Here is a 17,005-nt window from a genome sequence, read left to right on the forward strand (position 1 = left end):
GGTCGGCTCAAACTCAACAATCAGATTTAACTTGACTCGTGAAATTAAATGAATAAAATTCGGACAAAAATTTAGGTTCGATTAAAAGTAAAATTAAACAAGTTGACTTATCTGATCATTAAAATTAAACGAGGTAACTTGTCCGACTCGCAAAAACTAGCTCGTTTATCTAAATAAACCGGCTACACTCGACTCAGAAAATTAAACGAGTCGAATTTAGACAGAAGTTTAAATTCAATTAATAAAACAAGTCGGCTCGACTCGAAACTCTGCTCACTCAACTCGAATGATAACCTTTTTTTCAACCTTATTTTGACGTAAATAAACAACTAGTAAATTTTGAATTGAAGTTTAATATTTACTTTTTTCTCAAAACACTTATCTCTTTTATAAATTTTTTTATTTATCTTTATATGAATAAAATTAAGGATAGGTAAGCATTATACATAAACTTTATCATCATTAATATCATATTCCCGTAATTCAAAGCTATGTTTCTCTCATCTCTCTATTGATATATATCGATGCACGTTTACTTTTATTATTATATATTAAAAATTATAATTTTAATATATTATTATCGGGATTCAAACATTACATCCCTCGTATAATAATTTTAAAAATTTTATAACGGTTCTCCAGTTTTATCCGAAATATTTAACAAATTTGTATTAAGTGACCGAAAATCTAATAACTAAATTTTTAATATTCCATTTTCAATATAATATTATAGATTTACATACCATCCCATCCCATTCAGTCGTTGGTAGTTAGATCAGAAAACTATACTAATGTTCAGTTTGTTACTTTTTAAAGTTCTACTCAGACCTGCTGTTGTGGAACATATATTTATAGCTGGAGCATTGACATATATTTTTGTTAATAACCTCCCAACAGAGTGATTGTTGACATTAATTCAAAACTTTTACAAGTGAGTTAGATTATAGGATTCTACCAAAGGATTTATTTTGTTTTGTAGAAGTAGTGTTCTAAAATAGAAAGTTTAACATGCACTGGCAAGTTTCGAGATGAAATGGACAGGCCATAGTGTCCAAAGCAACGGCCAGCAGCCTAGCACTGCGTCTACACGCAAGAAAATTATATAATACTGAATATTTTTTTTACAAGAAACCTAGTTATTACCAGAATTTACATTGCTCAATCTATGTTTAATTTACTGAACCATCACTCTGTTCATCAGAATATTAATTCGAACTTTCAGTGGGGTAAAAGCACTGATATAATATATCCCCGTTGTATATATTGCAAACCTCAACCGACAATAAATAAAGGATTATGCCTCCAGTTTAACAGCTATATCAGCAGTTCCATCAACGGTATTGTTCTGTTGTGCCCAAAGCTGTGCGTATCTCCCTGCCCTCGCCAATAGAATGTCATGGTGCCCCTGTTCCACTACCTTCCCATTTTCCAGAACTATAATCTGATAAACAATATACCAAAGTTCAAATTCTAAATTATAATTATACAGCAAAACTATTATTGACATGATTAGAGTAGTAAACTTTAAGTTAATTGAAATGGGGAAAAAAGAGTTTCCAATGAGGAAAAAAGTCGTGCTTCTCACCCTAGGTACAAATTACTTTTTCACAGTTTGAAATCAATCTGCAATCTTTAAACTGATGAGCAATGCTAGGTTCCCCAAATGTTTTCCCCAAATTTTTCCCAAATGATGTGGTATGACATGTGTCGGATATTGATTTGGGGCGCATATTTACACACACTTGGTCCCATCTTATTAGTAAAGAAAGTTACTATTATACATGACACATCATCATTTTGGGAAAACTTTGGGGAAAAAATTAGGGGTCCCTAGCATTTCACCGGGTGGTCCAGTTCTCCTGGTTATTACAATTATTTATTTATTTTGCTAAGCGTTTTCAATTCTAACATCTTCTACCAGTGCTGGTTCAAAAGTGATATACAGTCTTGTATAGGGTAAATCATGGGCAAAGAATATCATAGGATGGGACATCTCAGCCAACAAACATTCTGACACTCAAGACCATGCTTACCTCATCACATTGCATTGCAGTGGTCAGTCTATGAGCAATAAATATTGAAGTTCGGTTATTCGAGAGGAACTTCAGTGCACTTAAAATCTCAGCTTCCGTTGAACTATCGAGAGCACTCGTTGCTTCATCACAGAGCCTGAGGAAACAAAAAGAATTAATCTTTCAGACGGTTTTTAAGGACAAAGGTGGTAGTTCAACAGAGTAACAGGGATAAGGATAAATATACGTATGATTTTGACATGAAGAATTACGTGTATATGATTTATCGGTAGCACACACATACAGATGTGTGCCAATTCTGACTCCATACCCAAGTATCCTATTTTTTTAGTAAAAATAATCTGTACCTATGTCCAACAGCCATAACTGAGTTCACATAAATCATGAGTATTAAGGATCTCACTATATTTAAAATATTCTATTGCTACTATATTTATAACTTTACATACGGTATTACATAAATTTGTAACTTCGATATATATAACAAGTAAACACCACAGGCGCCATCTGGCCTATGTCTTGTAGACACATATATGTTGAAGTCCTCAGGCTCCTTGTGGTGATAGTTTAGTTTCCATATTACTTCTCCACAGATTGAACACAATCCAGAATGCATAAAAGTTTTATAGTTATGTGACATATTAAACAGGGGGAAAAAAAATTTAGATCCAAGCAAATAGGAAGGCTTACAGAATTGCAGGTGCTTTCAGGAATGCACGAGCTAGTGCCACTCGTTGCTTCTCACCGCCACTTAACTGTGGAAGAAACAAAGAATTGTCAAATAGAAAATTATTACAGTAACTGCCATCTAGTAAAGATAAACATAAGCACCGTCCTCCAACTGAAAATCATGAAAACAAACATTTACGAAACAGAGAAATTCCATACCAAATTACAATACTGAACAAAAGAACAACTGATAAAAACTTATTATACGCTAAAAGAAGGCTCCTACTACTACAGCTCCAAGTGAGGAAAAGTGTACCTGTTGAAATATAATATGAAGATCCATTTGGGCCTGTCGGCCGAAGTCTCAAGTCGACTCCGTGTCACCCCCAATATTCTCATTACTTATTATGGACTCGAAGACAATTTATAGCCCAAATATGGGCGCCCGTGATCCAATCTTCGACCCATAAATGGACTTTCAAATGAGGAGGAGTGTTAGAAAATTCTATAAAAAACTAGTTGGGCCTTCCCTTAACATCTTAAGGTTTTAGAGTGATTAGTTATTCAACATGGTATCAGGGTGAAAAGGACCTCAGGTTCAACCTCCCAACATCCTCACGCTTTATTATGGACACGCTTTATTATGGACATGAAGGCAAATTAATGGCCCAAAGATGAGCGCCCGTGAACCACTCTTTGACCCAAACAATGGGCTTTCGAGTGAGGGGAGGAGGAGTGTTTAAATATTATATAAAGATCCATTTGGGTGTTCCTCTTCCTCTAACACCTTGAGGTTTTAGAGCGACTAGGTACTCAATTGTACTGTCTAAATATATTCATTCATATTTGAAAATATTTAGATATGGTGTATGAACCTCTGTTTTCCCTCCCGTAATTTCCTTTTCCATTGACAGGGACAGAAATTTATCATAACAATGCGTGCTCTAATATCCCATACCTTCAGCCCTCTCTCGCCTACCACTGTAGCATATTTTTCAGGGAAGTTCATTATTGTTTCATGGATAGCAGCACGCCTAGCAGCATCATATACCTAACAAGTTTTATAAAAGAAATGTTAATAATCCCTCTGTGGAACATAAGAGCATAATCGACAACAGTTTAATATCAACCTCCTCATGTGTTGCTGAAAGACGACCATAATGAATATTGTGAAATATTGTATCATTAAACAGTACCTGTACATCATGTTCAAGTAAGCTCTTGTATTATTAAAAATATAGGACAAAAAACATTGTTAAAAATATTACAGGGAAGTAGTGAACAGAACTTCAGTATTGACAACTATAGTCTACTCACAGTGTCCTGAGGAACAACACCAACAGATTTGCGGAGACTTTCCAGTGTAACCCCACGTATATCTTGGCCATCTATTCTTATCTGCCAATTAAAATAAATTGTTGTGGCTGGAAATTAGAAAATGAAGGTCAGGGAGAAAGCGGCATAAAGAAAATGGAAAAGTCTGCCGAGCAGTTTTAGTGATTTATTATCATCTGTGCTGTAAATTAAATATTTACAGAAGAAATGTACTTCAAGACACTAGTTTTTGTATGCGAAAAAAAAAACTAAATGGGGACCAACCCGGTAAACAATGACAATGAACATAAAATGAAGTACAAAGATGTGTACAGAAATATACAGGACGGCGTGATTAAAAAATTGTCTATAAAAATATTGGTCCTTTTTGCTGTCAGCTGGTTGGTCAAGAGAAACTGCTATTTTAATTTACTTTCTTTCTCGACATCATTTCAAGACTTGGCACCTTACATAATAGATTGCATCAAATTCATATATTTCATAAGTAATATTTATGTAGGTTTCCTTAATCCGTTCTCAGTTTGATCTACTGACTTTAATGACATCGACATGATGTGGAAGATTGCTAATCATTTACTCATGCTTATGCATCAACATCACAACATGCTACTACGTGCATGTTTGGAAGAGCTATATTTGAGCTTAAACGAGCATAATGTCCATTTTGGATTTCACGTGAGTGTTTGGGTGATTAAAATGAATGATCATTTATGTGCATAAAAAGTTAAAATGAGAAAGTTGGATCAAAGATACATTTTCATTTCATATATTCATACAACTCTCTAGTCTGATTTATAACTTAGTTCATGTACTATTGTTTATAATTTTCTATCTTTACTTATATTGTGGGGTATCTACAAAAATAACTTTAAATATTTTTGTAAATATTTCTGGGCAAAATTCGAGTTAAAAAAAATCACAATTTTTAAGATATGAAATTGTTTATTTAAAATTTTTAAATGATAGTTTGTTATCTTTTAAATTTTAATTTTGCTTTAGCCCGTTGTAATGGTTGTAATTTTGTTTTAACCTGAGATCATTATACGGGCCAAACTAAATCTAATTATATTCAGTTCTTATTTTTTAGCCCGGGTCAATAGTATAATTTTATTTTGTTTGAGATGAATGGTGGATACCCCATTCGTATCTTTTTAGTTGTAACATTTCTTTTTATATAAGTCAAATTAACCAATTTTTTATCAAAGATTAAATATTACTCTTATATTATTTTAAAAAACTGAAAATTATATATTAAAGTAGGTTAAATATACTTTCCAGTGATGTAATTTTTTTATTTTGTTCAATTATAAAAAATTACTACCTCCGTACCCTCATTTCTTTATATTTTTTTCACATGCTTGACACGCATTTTAAGGAAATTATAAATTATAGTTCCTGAATCATTTTTAAAATTTCTTTTTTGTATAAAAATTTGAACATTATATTTTTATTTAGAAAAATTATGCAATTACATTTAATAAGAGTATTAAAGTGTGTGTCGAGCCCCCGTTCCCCAAATGTAAAGAATTGAGGGGGACGGAGGGAGTAATAAACTTCGGTCAAATTTTATTTAATTTGACCATATCAAAGTCAAATATGAACTCTAAAACGGGATGAGGGGAGTACTATATGTTTTAGCATGATGTCATTATCCTTATTTTTTTATTTTTTATTTTATATTCATATAATAAATTTATTAATTCATATAATATGTAATTTACATTTTATTTCAAACAAATTATAACTTATAAGTTATTTTTTACCAAACACATTATCAACTTATAAATAAATTACAAGTTAAATTTATCCAAACACCTAAATAACTTATAAGTTACGATGTTCATGTAACTTATATGACACTTTTCAACTTCAAGTCATAAGTTACATTTTTTAAGAAACCCCAAACGGTGCCTACATTTCTATAAATAAAAAGCCATTCATCAAATAAAACTCAACTTCACTAATCATAAAAATTCATAAATTAAATCCCAAAAAAAAGTCTGGTTGAATTAATTTCACCATATGCCACTTCAATATTATAAATTTACAAATCAAACACCTTATATAAAACCCAACTATAGATATCTTTAATTATAAGAATAGAGATATATAAAGGCCAAAAATAACCATTTCCTGCGGAAAAATTACAAAAATAAAGCTTTTTTAATTGGGTTGACAAAGATAGTCAATGAGATATTCCATTGTCAAATAAGTATTTAGATATGCATTTGCTAATCATTTACTCATGCTATCATATACATATCCCATGTATCGGATAGTGAATACACAATTGCTAGTCGGAATATCCAATTTATTTTAGGATATACACATTTACAACTATACAATTGAGATAGCCGGTTTGTAAATTTGTATCCCGAAGGTAAAAGTTGGCCGTCACCTTCTAAAAAACAGTTGTTTTTGTCAATTATAAAATTATTGACTATTTTTTAATACATATATGTCTACGCATTCTCTTTCCTTCTACATATACATCTCATTTGATTGTACTTATGATATGAATCATATTTATATTATTTTTATTACATGCCTCACGTAATTTCCGTGAGTCAAGCTCAGAAACTTTATTCTCCAACTTTTAATTGCACCATTAATATTGTTTTGCCAAAACTCATTTTGTTTTTGCTTAGCTCCAGATAGTTTTAGTTTTATGCACTCTACTCGAGGCATATAAATGTAAAATTAACATATATTATTACTTATATTTATTAACATAAGTAGGTATTAGCGAATAGCGAGCATATAATAAAAATATAAAATTTAATAACAACATATTTAAATTATATAACTAGTAAAAAACATAATGTTTTTTAATACATATATGTCTACGCATTCTCTTTCCTTCTACATATACATCTCATTTGATTGTACTTATGATATGAATCATATTTATATTATTTTTATTACATGCCTCACGTAATTTCCGTGAGTCAAGCTCAGAAACTTTATTCTCCAACTTTTAATTGCACCATTAATATTGTTTTGCCAAAACTCATTTTGTTTTTGCTTAGCTCCAGATAGTTTTAGTTTTATGCACTCTACTCGAGGCATATAAATGTAAAATTAACATATATTATTACTTATATTTATTATATTTATTAACATAAGTAGGTATTAGCGAATAGCGAGCATATAATAAAAATACAAAATTTAATAACAACATATTTAAATTATATAACTAGTAAAAAACATAATGTTTGGTAAATTTAGAAAACAATTAACAATATTAAAACTGAATAAAGTGAAAAATATATAAGATCGTTTGTATTAAAATCTTAATTGAATTAACAAGACTGGGAATGAATATTTGTATTTTCATACCAAAATTCATTTATATTTCCACTGGCATAAACAAAATCTAATGATGATAAAGTTTTTATATTAAATATTATATTTATAGAATTTAAATATATTACACTCTTAAAATTGTGAAATAGAACCTCACAAAAAACATTGTAAGTACCCACTCTTTTGTTGTACATTTGTTTAGATTTAGATTTTTACAATTGTAAATCCAAGGATTTGAAAATTATAGAAGTAAAAAAACACAAATTAACAAAATAATAAAAATTTAAGTTTAATGTTTTCAAAAAATAAAATAGGTTGGAAGTACGTAAAAAACTAAGATTAAAATACGGATGCCATATACATATTAAATGAAGGATCAACAAAAGACTTGAGGGTGGTTTAGAAATAATATTAATTAGAATGTGCATATAAAAATTGTTATTTTTGTCATTTTTCAATATTTTACAAAATGCCATTATATGGCCATATACATAAATATTAGAATAAGTAAAAAAAAATTATAAATTTGGAAGTAAAAAGATTTTTTTAAAAAAAACTTAACTTTGAGACACTATAAACGACAACAATATTACTATAAAATTTATGAGCACCGAGCAAGGTCATAGAATCTTACTGATCCAGAATGAGTGTTGAAAAATCTAAACAGCATTCTCAAAATGGTTGATTTACCTGCACATAGTACGATATTCATAACTTCTAATGGACAGAGATATGAATAGTACAAGGCCTCAATAAGAACATATCCACGAAACAATAGTAAAAAGGAAATCAAGAGATTTTTATCAAGTAATACTTCAGATTTGGTGAGAGTCAGTCATAACTAAATCTTACCGCTGCCACTAGTCCCAACAATAGCCACACTATTCCCGGCTGGAACGGAAAAAGATATCCCGTCAAGAATCTTTCGTTCCGGAAGATAACTACGTTTAGTCGAACAAAGAACGTATTAGCATATATAAAAATAATTACAACGCTGAATACTAATTCTAATACATATTATATTATTGAAGTCGAAACGTGAAAAGTTTATCAGTCTGCCGTTCATTCAATACTCCGGTCGGATAAAAACAATAATTTTTTTCTTCATAATTTGATGATTGAATTAAGAGTTATAAAAGACATCAACGTGTTGAATAAGGTCTTAATATACAATTGGATTAAGGCCATATAATAATAATAATAATAATAATAAATATGGCCTTTTTAATAGGATTTTGATATATATATATATATATATAAAAAAAGAGCTTGATACCTTAAATCATGTTATAGCTTTGTATCTATATATGATAAATCATTTATACTGTATTATACAGATATTTTTTTTTTGCCAGTTAAACACACTCACACAACCGTTTTTGACAAGTTTCGATTACTCGACATCCCGTAAAGGGAGCGAGGGAGTCGGGGAGATATCGCTACTCCAAGCAGTGGTGGAGTATATTATGTTGTCAAATCCTATTTAAGATTTACACATTTTAAATATTTTTAAATGTTCAACGTTACATAAAATTTAATTCTTAACTATAGTCTATATATATATATATATATATATGCCTATATTTCATATATTTATTCTTAAATTTGTACTTATGTTTGATAAATATGAGAAATATATATATAGCGGTTCTCTATTGGGCTCTAGAGTGCTAGATTGTATATTTTATATAGTATGTACCACTTATAGAATTAATGACTTTAAATAGCGTGTGATCCTAAATCTTGCAACTGAATACAACAATAACAATAATTATATATTTGTTTACAAATGTAGTTCCAACTTCCAAGTGACTCTTGAGCCTCTCGTCTACCCCCTAAATTATTGAATACTCTCTTTTCTCTTTTAGCTTCATAGTCTATATTTATTATTTGAAGGTACTTTTTTAAATAAAAATTAAATAAGGGGTTTTGTTGGGGATATCAATTTACCAAATGACTAATATCCAAATTAGACATATTATTTCCAAATGTCTCTTAAAGAAACTCTAATAACTATATATAGAAAGAAGAGACAGTAGCTGGGTAGGACAGGATGAGTAGCAAAGCTTGGTCAATAAACACTTAAAATGGAAATATGTGAACTATAACATGACTAAGGGAACATTAGCTCATTCATCTAGTCACAAATATAAAAAAACAATTTAAAAGGTAAAAATCCTTCTATTTTAATGACTTCATGTGCAAAAAATTTACAAGTACAAGTGAGAGTATATAAGTGAGACGGAAGAAGAGACGTAAAGCAGCACAACTGGATGTTAGCACTCTTCAAGTCTATATTATGACCAAATGTAAGTATTTCAGGAACTAGGTTTTACAAGATACGATGTAAAATATGAGACACTTGTGTAAATTCAAATAACAAAGATGTGGCTTACCTGAAATGCACATTATCAAATTCTATGCATCCTCCATCTAACTTAAGAGGCTTAACAGCATTTTCATCTCTTATGTCAGCCCTCTCCTGCAAACAATAGCAAGAAGAAATATATATTTGTATAATCTGTACAAAAGATCGCTGTATCTTTTCCTCTTTTTAACTAAGCAACATACAGGTAGAATGCCAAAAAACTTATAACCAACATGTTTATAACTTGAAGCTCAAAAACGGCTGATTTCTTTAAATAATTGTTTTGGACAAGAAATAACTAAAAATTTTATAATTACCTCTAGCAATTGAAACATGGATTTCATGTCGACAAGACTTTGTACAGTTTCACGATACACACTGCCAAGGAAATTGAGAGGAAGAGATAACTGGAATAGAAGCCCATTTACCATAACCTACAGAAGACAAGTTAATTCGTGCGATCACACTGAAAACCCAATCCTTATAGTGGTATATAATTCGCTAACCCTACCAAATCTCCAACTGTCATCTCCCCTCTGAGAATCCCGTTTGAGCACAACACCATGGCTGCTGAAAGAGCTGTACTAAATATAACACTTTGTCCAAAGTTTAATGAAGCAAGACTACGTTGGGTTTTCAAGGCAGCATCTTCGTATCCTTGAAGATGGCACAAATATGAGCAATCGAGAATTAGAGAACTTGAATTGTTTAAACACCACCCATCACCCTAAGAACTATATGTGTTACGGAAATCTAGAAAGAAAAGACAAGGAAAATATCCTGTAAAACACTAAAAAAAACTACACCAATGGTTGGGTGCAGTTCGCTAAAAAAAGTCAGTAACAGAATTAAAAATTATATTTTCTAAATTTATATAACATAGGTATCAGTAAGATGTGCGCTAAACCTCCTAAAGAAACCAAAATGTGGCCAACTCACTACAAAGTCTGAAGACCTCGAATTGTGTACATGAAAAAAGTTCAGTAGTCTTGCAAAACCAAGAAACCAACAACAATGACCTAAGGAACAAACAACAAAGTCATGGATTCATGTCAATTATGCAAAGACAGTTTTCCAGCCATAGTACATGCAAATAAACACACTTCATTTAGCAGAGTTCCATTTAATAAGATTCGCATTTAGTAGGATTTAGATGAGAATCCCAGCAAAAAAACTTACTCTGTAGAAATTCATCATATTTCTCTACTTCAAATTTCTCATTGTTAAAATACTTGACAGTCTGAAAAAACAGAAAAAAATTAAAAATTAAGAAAAACATATGAGTAAAAAAAACAAATCAGTAAAAAAACATCACTTTCACATTTAACATTAGAAGTAGAAAGCATTAATGAATGCACTAGTGCATACCTCATAATTAATAAGTGAATCAATTGCCCTCGTACTAGCATCATTGTCAGCTTTGTTCATTATCTTCCTAAATTTAGTCCTCCACTGTAGAGGGAAGAAACAAGAGGCATTAGGAAAAAAGGCTAATCTTTTACCAGGAAAAAAAAGGTAAGATTCTGTGCACACTGCGTATAAGTGGAGATGAGTGTGTGTGCAGGCGTGGTCAGTTCAAAGAAAAGCAAAATATGCAAAAACATACAGTGTAAATAGAATCTTTTTAATCTTTACCGCATATCACGGTAGAGAACAGACACTAAGCAAGAGCATAAAACCAAGAGCTTTAAACAGCTGTCATATAACTTGAAATTTTTTACTGAAAAATAAAAACTGGGCCTTTGTAACAGAGAACTAGCCTGAGTTACAGTCAACGTGAATATGACATATGTTGCAACTGATAGGGAAGTGATCCATGCAAATGGTGCTCCAAAGTTGTATGCCAGAATACCTGATACCATGGAGATCTGAAAGAACATGCATCAAATCAGTCATAATTGTAATACGTGACGTAATATATCTAAAAAATAAATTTTAAAAGATAATTATAGTATAATAGCATACAATCATGACTGAAAATTGTGACAGAATGCATTTACTAGTATCACATTTGTTTTAACTCTTTCACGCCTAGTTAAAGAAGGAAATGAAAACATTTTGGACACAAAATTATACCTCTAAGATGGTCGGTACAACATTGAATACCATGGACGAAAGAATAAAATTAATAGCACGGCTACCACGATCTATGATTCGATTTAAAGCGCCTGTTTCTCGGCTACATACAAAACAACAAATAAGAAAGAGAAGTTTAGATATAAGATTAAACTTTTCAACAGAAAGTACACAAAGTGAGATGGAAGTTTCAAGAATTTGGTCAAATGAAAATTGCACTAGATGCTAGTCTACTACACAATCAAGAATGGTTAAATGCTCTTAAACAAAAAAAAATGCAGTATTTGGTACTTATCATTATATCAATCATTACTCTTTATTAAAAGCCTAAACTCACTTTCAATAGTACGTGAAGATAGTAGCAATATTGGTCATGAATCATAATAGTACCAAATTTGGTTATTAATATTATTTATATCATAATTTTTTCATCATTATATATATGTTATAATTATATTGAAATATTAATACTCTTTAATTAATTTAAAAACCTGAGGTAACTATGCTTTGATTATAATGCCCTAATTGTCATCTAATATGTGACAAAACAAAACTATAATATTATATATTTATTAGAAAAAAAAAATCGAATTTTTTGTAGTAACATTCTAACATTGCAAATTAAATTCTACATCTGTTACTACGCCTATCATCATCTATCATCTGCTTCACATATATACAATCTATTACTTAATATTTACGTGTATCCTAATGTGTATAAATTCAAATAAATCCCTAAAATTTATGTTGTCACTTGTCATATAGTTATATAAATATGTCATATTCAAAAAATGTAATAAAAATTATAATTTCTCTATAAATTATCTATATTCAAAATATTAATGGTAATAATAATTATTTAATTATCATTTGATAAAAACTTTAACAGTTCTAACTTTTGTAACAAGTAATTATACAGCTAAAAAATTTCAGCACAAATAAAGTAATTTTATATTGAAGTTTATAATATTATTAATCATGAACATTTCTAATACAATTATAGTTTTTTCAAATGAATTTCAAACTTTAGAGGCTTGGCAAATCACCAAGAGATAAAGCGCCGTTTTCATGGGTCAAGAGAGTGGTACCAGATTGTTAAGCTTGATGTAACATAACCTAACATGCAGTAGTTTATATTATATATACGAAAAATAATTGGTCCGTGAATGGCACTGGTTGCCTGATATTTATGCCTACACACACACTCGAAAAAGTGATTCAAGTAGTATGAGTTACGAGAGCTTGAATTGGAACTCTAGTATATTCTGTACTTAACATATATATGCTCTAGTAAAAATTGTACATAAAACTTATCTGCTGTAAATTTTTCTTTCAATATTTTTTCCTTCAAATATGCATTAATTTTTCTTATAATTGTGTCTTTATTAACATAACATATGCATTTTTGATAAAAGATCTAATGATTTTTATAAAATAAGAAGTGTTATCCAAGTTCTCCATGGAACCTAATGTAACAGCCCACTCTTCCGGACTATTAGTTCTAAATCGAAAACTAAAAATAAAATATATTATTACTCGATAATTCTAATAGATCACGAAATTCAAAGCAACGGTCAAACTCAATAATCAAAATCATAAAAATAGAGACGCAGCTCCACAAATCCGATAATAATTGTCTAACAGATAATTAAATTTATTCTCTAAAAACAAAATCTTTATTCTAATTCAAATAGCACAAAACGAAGCAGCACAGATCTCCACATAGTTCTCATTCCTTAATTTTAATATGCTCCAAATTCCGAACCTGAAATGTTAAAAGGGGTGAGCTACACAGCTCAGCAAGTACAAATTGACTATCTCTTAAACAGAAAAACAATGGGTGTTTTAATAAAATGATTTTTCTCAAACAATAATAATTTTGTAAAACAATTTGTTAAGTAGATCCAACCCAAGTTTTATATTTTAAAATTCAGAATTTAAAACAGAACAGAGCAGATTTTATAACAGATCAGAACAAAATAAAATAGAACAAAACGATAATTCTAATAAATACCACAGTCTTGATCTACGGCCACACTTTGCCAGTAGCCGGCATCTAATTCTTATTCTTATTCTTTATACCACACTTTGCCAGTGGTCGGCATCTAAAGTTCAATAATTACGCGCCCTTAATAGGTATCTAAAGTTGCACACTTGTGCGCCTACTAAGGGTATCTAAGGCTAGTTCCGGAACTATAGCGTAAATTACGAACGGGTTCGAAAACGTAGAGACTGGGTTCTAAAATTCACAAATACTTATATCTTATAATTTCGAAATCAAAATTCTTATATCTTATACGAAATTAAAAACAGAACTGAAATATATTTTCCGAAAAATAAAAGTAAGTCAAAAGTACTTACCTCAAAGCCTGACCAGATCTGAATTTACTCTTTTTGACCCTCTAAACGATATTTTCTTGAAAAACACGAAACACGAAATCTGAAGATAACGAAAAGACCTTTCTGAAAAGTCCAGAATCACTGAATTCTGACTTACGATGAATTTTCTACGAATTTTACAAGACAGCTGATTTTTGCTGAGAAAGTCCTACGAATTTTAATGATAAAAACAAGGAATACGAATATGGTGTATTTATAACGATACAAAACCCTATATCTCAACTAGGAAATAATAATATTTCCTCCTAAAGATTTACAACCTCTCCAAGTAAATTCCATAAATAAAATATTTGATACACACAATTACCTAAACTAAAAAAATTTCGATTTTCTAAATTATTCTTACACTTATTTCCACAAATAACAAATCTTTTCACAAATCAACTACCTTGCACAAAATGTTTTCAGAATATTCTAATTTTAAAATATTTATCTAGACAAATTAATATCTAATTTCTAATAAATAAATTAAAAATAAAATTACGAATTTTACACCTAACTTGTTTAAGCACGTGATTTATAACACATGAAACCAACAATACTCAACATCTCAAACATGAAAACACTGCTGGGAAGACCTTGATAATTTTCTTGAAGTTCAATAAATAGAAAATCTGTTTAACAAATTTTGTTGACTTAATTCTTCACAACTTCTGTATAACATAATACCTTCTAAACCCACGCTGTTTGAAGATAAAATGAGTACACTGACATTGCATTTAAAACTTTTAAACTTTCACGAGGTCAACATTAGAAACAGTTTTCCCCACAGAAAGTAATCAGACATAATAGATCGACATAATTACCTTAGATGGTAGCTGAGGTCAAGTTCGTGCAAACGTGAAAATACCTGCAAACGTAGAAATTTGAAATATAGGAGTCAAGCTTATATCTACTAGATGTAAATCAGCAACCAATATGCCAAAAAAAATGCACATAAACACACAAAAGAAAATTAGGAAGCTAAAAAATATAGATAAAACAAATGAACTATGCATGCAATTATTATGTAGTACAAGTTTGATGTAAAATGGAGGTTGAACTACATCAGTTCTTTTTTTTAAACATCAAACTTGACACGGGTTTGAAAAGTCAGTGGTTGGATAAACACTGAACAGTTTAAATATACTCTTCTCCCTTATGAAAAACCAATTATAAGGATCACTGAATGCTGATTAAGAGCTACTTACTCAGATGAAAAAGGGTGTATTCCAAGGCAATTCTCATGCATAAGAAGTAGGTTAACAAAACAAACTAGCACACACCTTTCTTGAAACAGAGCGGATTGTGCGCAATGCGACCTTTGAAAACACAGCAGTTCTAAGTTCTGAAATAATTAAAGGGCAAAGGAAGGATTAGCATGACAATAAAAAGACAGGTTAGTAAAGGAGAAGCATAAGGAGGGGGCATTAGATAATTGAAGGGTACCGTTGAAAGCAGAAGCCCCAATGCGGGCAATTCCGTAACCTATCAAAACAGCAGCAGGAGTAGCAAAAACAGCAACAGAAGTAGAATTGGAAGTGGTGAAGGCAGCAAGAGAAGTAGCATTCCCAGATGTGGTCAACCAGTCAACAGCAAGTTTGAAAAGAAAGGGGACTTGAACATTCAATACCTGAAAGAGAGGGAGGGAGAGAGTGAGGAATATAAAAGGGAACAAGACAGGGTATGCAAAGTTTGTTTACCTTGGCTCCGACTAAAAAGGCCAAGGCAGCAAAAACCCGGAAGCGAAACTCGAAATTATCTTTCATCCACAAGGACTTGGCAAGGGTGGTAAGGATTTGAGTGTTATTGATATCCTTGACATTTGCATTTGAATTTGAAATTGAATTATTATGATTACTAGTTGCAGTGGAGAAGTGTGCTGAAGACGAGGAGGCATTAGGAGGGAAAAAAGGAGGCGGCTGCGGAAAGAGACAAAACGTCAAACAAGTGGAATGCATACAAAAAAAAAGAGGGAGGGGGTGAGCATACTGGTACTTACATGTGCTGGGGAATGGATGCTGCTGCTGCGATAGGCAGAGGAGGAGGAAAATTGATGTTGGCGAGGAGAAGAAACAGAATGAAGATGGTTATTATTAATAATAATATTCTTCTGGTTGTGGTGGATGACATTGACGAGTCTAAAATACCTCCAACCAATCCTTGATGTTTGCATCGTAACCCCCCACAATTATTATTAACTAACAATATACCACTGAATGAGGACTAACCGACCAAGGAGGAGGAGGAGTCGACTCACCCTGCCCACAATTTAACATCAAACCAAATTTCTCCCCACACCCGCCTATTTACGAAGCCAAAAAAAAAAAGTGTTAGGCCCCAAATATCACTAAAAAAAAGTGTTAGGCCCCAAATATCACTATTTTGGTTCAAATGACCCTCGATGTCACTTTTTGAATTATTGGCCCCAAATGTCACTTGAAAACCGTGTTTCGGTTTAAATTTTTAAAAATAAACGAAAAACGCAGTCTCGTGTTGAGTTTTTTCATAACAAATTTTTTTTTTAAATAAAAGGAAAACGCAGTTTCGTTTCGTGTTTTTCTTGAAAAACGTGGTTTCAAACCAAGTTTTTGCTGAAAAGGCAATTTCAGAAATTGTTTCGGTAAAAAACGCAGTCTCGTCTTGAGTTTATGGATATAAAAACGGCGTTTCAAAATGAGTTTTTCATAAAAACACAGTTTCAAACCGAGTTTTTCTCATGATGCAAAAAAAAATATTCAAATCGCAGATCCAAAATGAGTTAATATGAAAAACTCATTCTGAAATTGCGTTTTGCCCCCATAAACACGAATTGAAATTGCGTTTTCAAATTTATATT

At 31.0% G+C, this 17,005-nt stretch overlaps 1 protein-coding gene across 1 annotated transcript; it reads right to left on the reverse strand.

Annotated features, from left to right (window-relative positions):
- Positions 1-1,048: 1,048 nt before the first annotated feature.
- Positions 1,049-16,448, reverse strand: LOC141697235 (ABC transporter B family member 25, mitochondrial-like). Its single transcript, XM_074501514.1, has 20 exons — positions 16,169-16,448; positions 15,870-16,088; positions 15,616-15,799; positions 15,453-15,514; positions 14,994-15,037; positions 11,788-11,890; positions 11,472-11,579; positions 11,080-11,163; positions 10,891-10,951; positions 10,223-10,368; positions 10,029-10,145; positions 9,740-9,825; positions 8,196-8,284; positions 7,978-8,033; positions 4,020-4,100; positions 3,833-3,898; positions 3,661-3,753; positions 2,724-2,788; positions 2,034-2,169; positions 1,049-1,441 (listed from the first exon to the last, which is right to left on the reverse strand). Exons 1-20 carry the CDS (start codon positions 16,340-16,342, stop codon positions 1,295-1,297), a joined length of 2,121 nt encoding a protein of 706 aa, XP_074357615.1. The 5' UTR covers positions 16,343-16,448; the 3' UTR covers positions 1,049-1,294.
- Positions 16,449-17,005: the final 557 nt, after the last annotated feature.

This window comes from Apium graveolens, chromosome 11, assembly GCF_009905375.1.
Source record: "Apium graveolens cultivar Ventura chromosome 11, ASM990537v1, whole genome shotgun sequence".
NCBI lineage: Eukaryota > Viridiplantae > Streptophyta > Magnoliopsida > Apiales > Apiaceae > Apium > Apium graveolens.

What these genes read in the sequence shown, in the direction of transcription:
- LOC141697235 (XM_074501514.1), bottom strand. Translation starts at nt 16,342, where the DNA reads ATGCAAACATCAAGGATTGGTTGGAGGTATTTTAGACTCGTCAATGTC. An exon ending in GCATCCATTCCCCAGCACAT is followed by an intron (nt 16,089 to 16,168) that starts GTAAGTACCAGT and finishes CTCTTTCCGCAG; the next exon opens with CCGCCTCCTTTTTTCCCTCC. An exon ending in TGGGGCTTCTGCTTTCAACG is followed by an intron (nt 15,515 to 15,615) that starts GTACCCTTCAAT and finishes TAATTATTTCAG; the next exon opens with AACTTAGAACTGCTGTGTTT.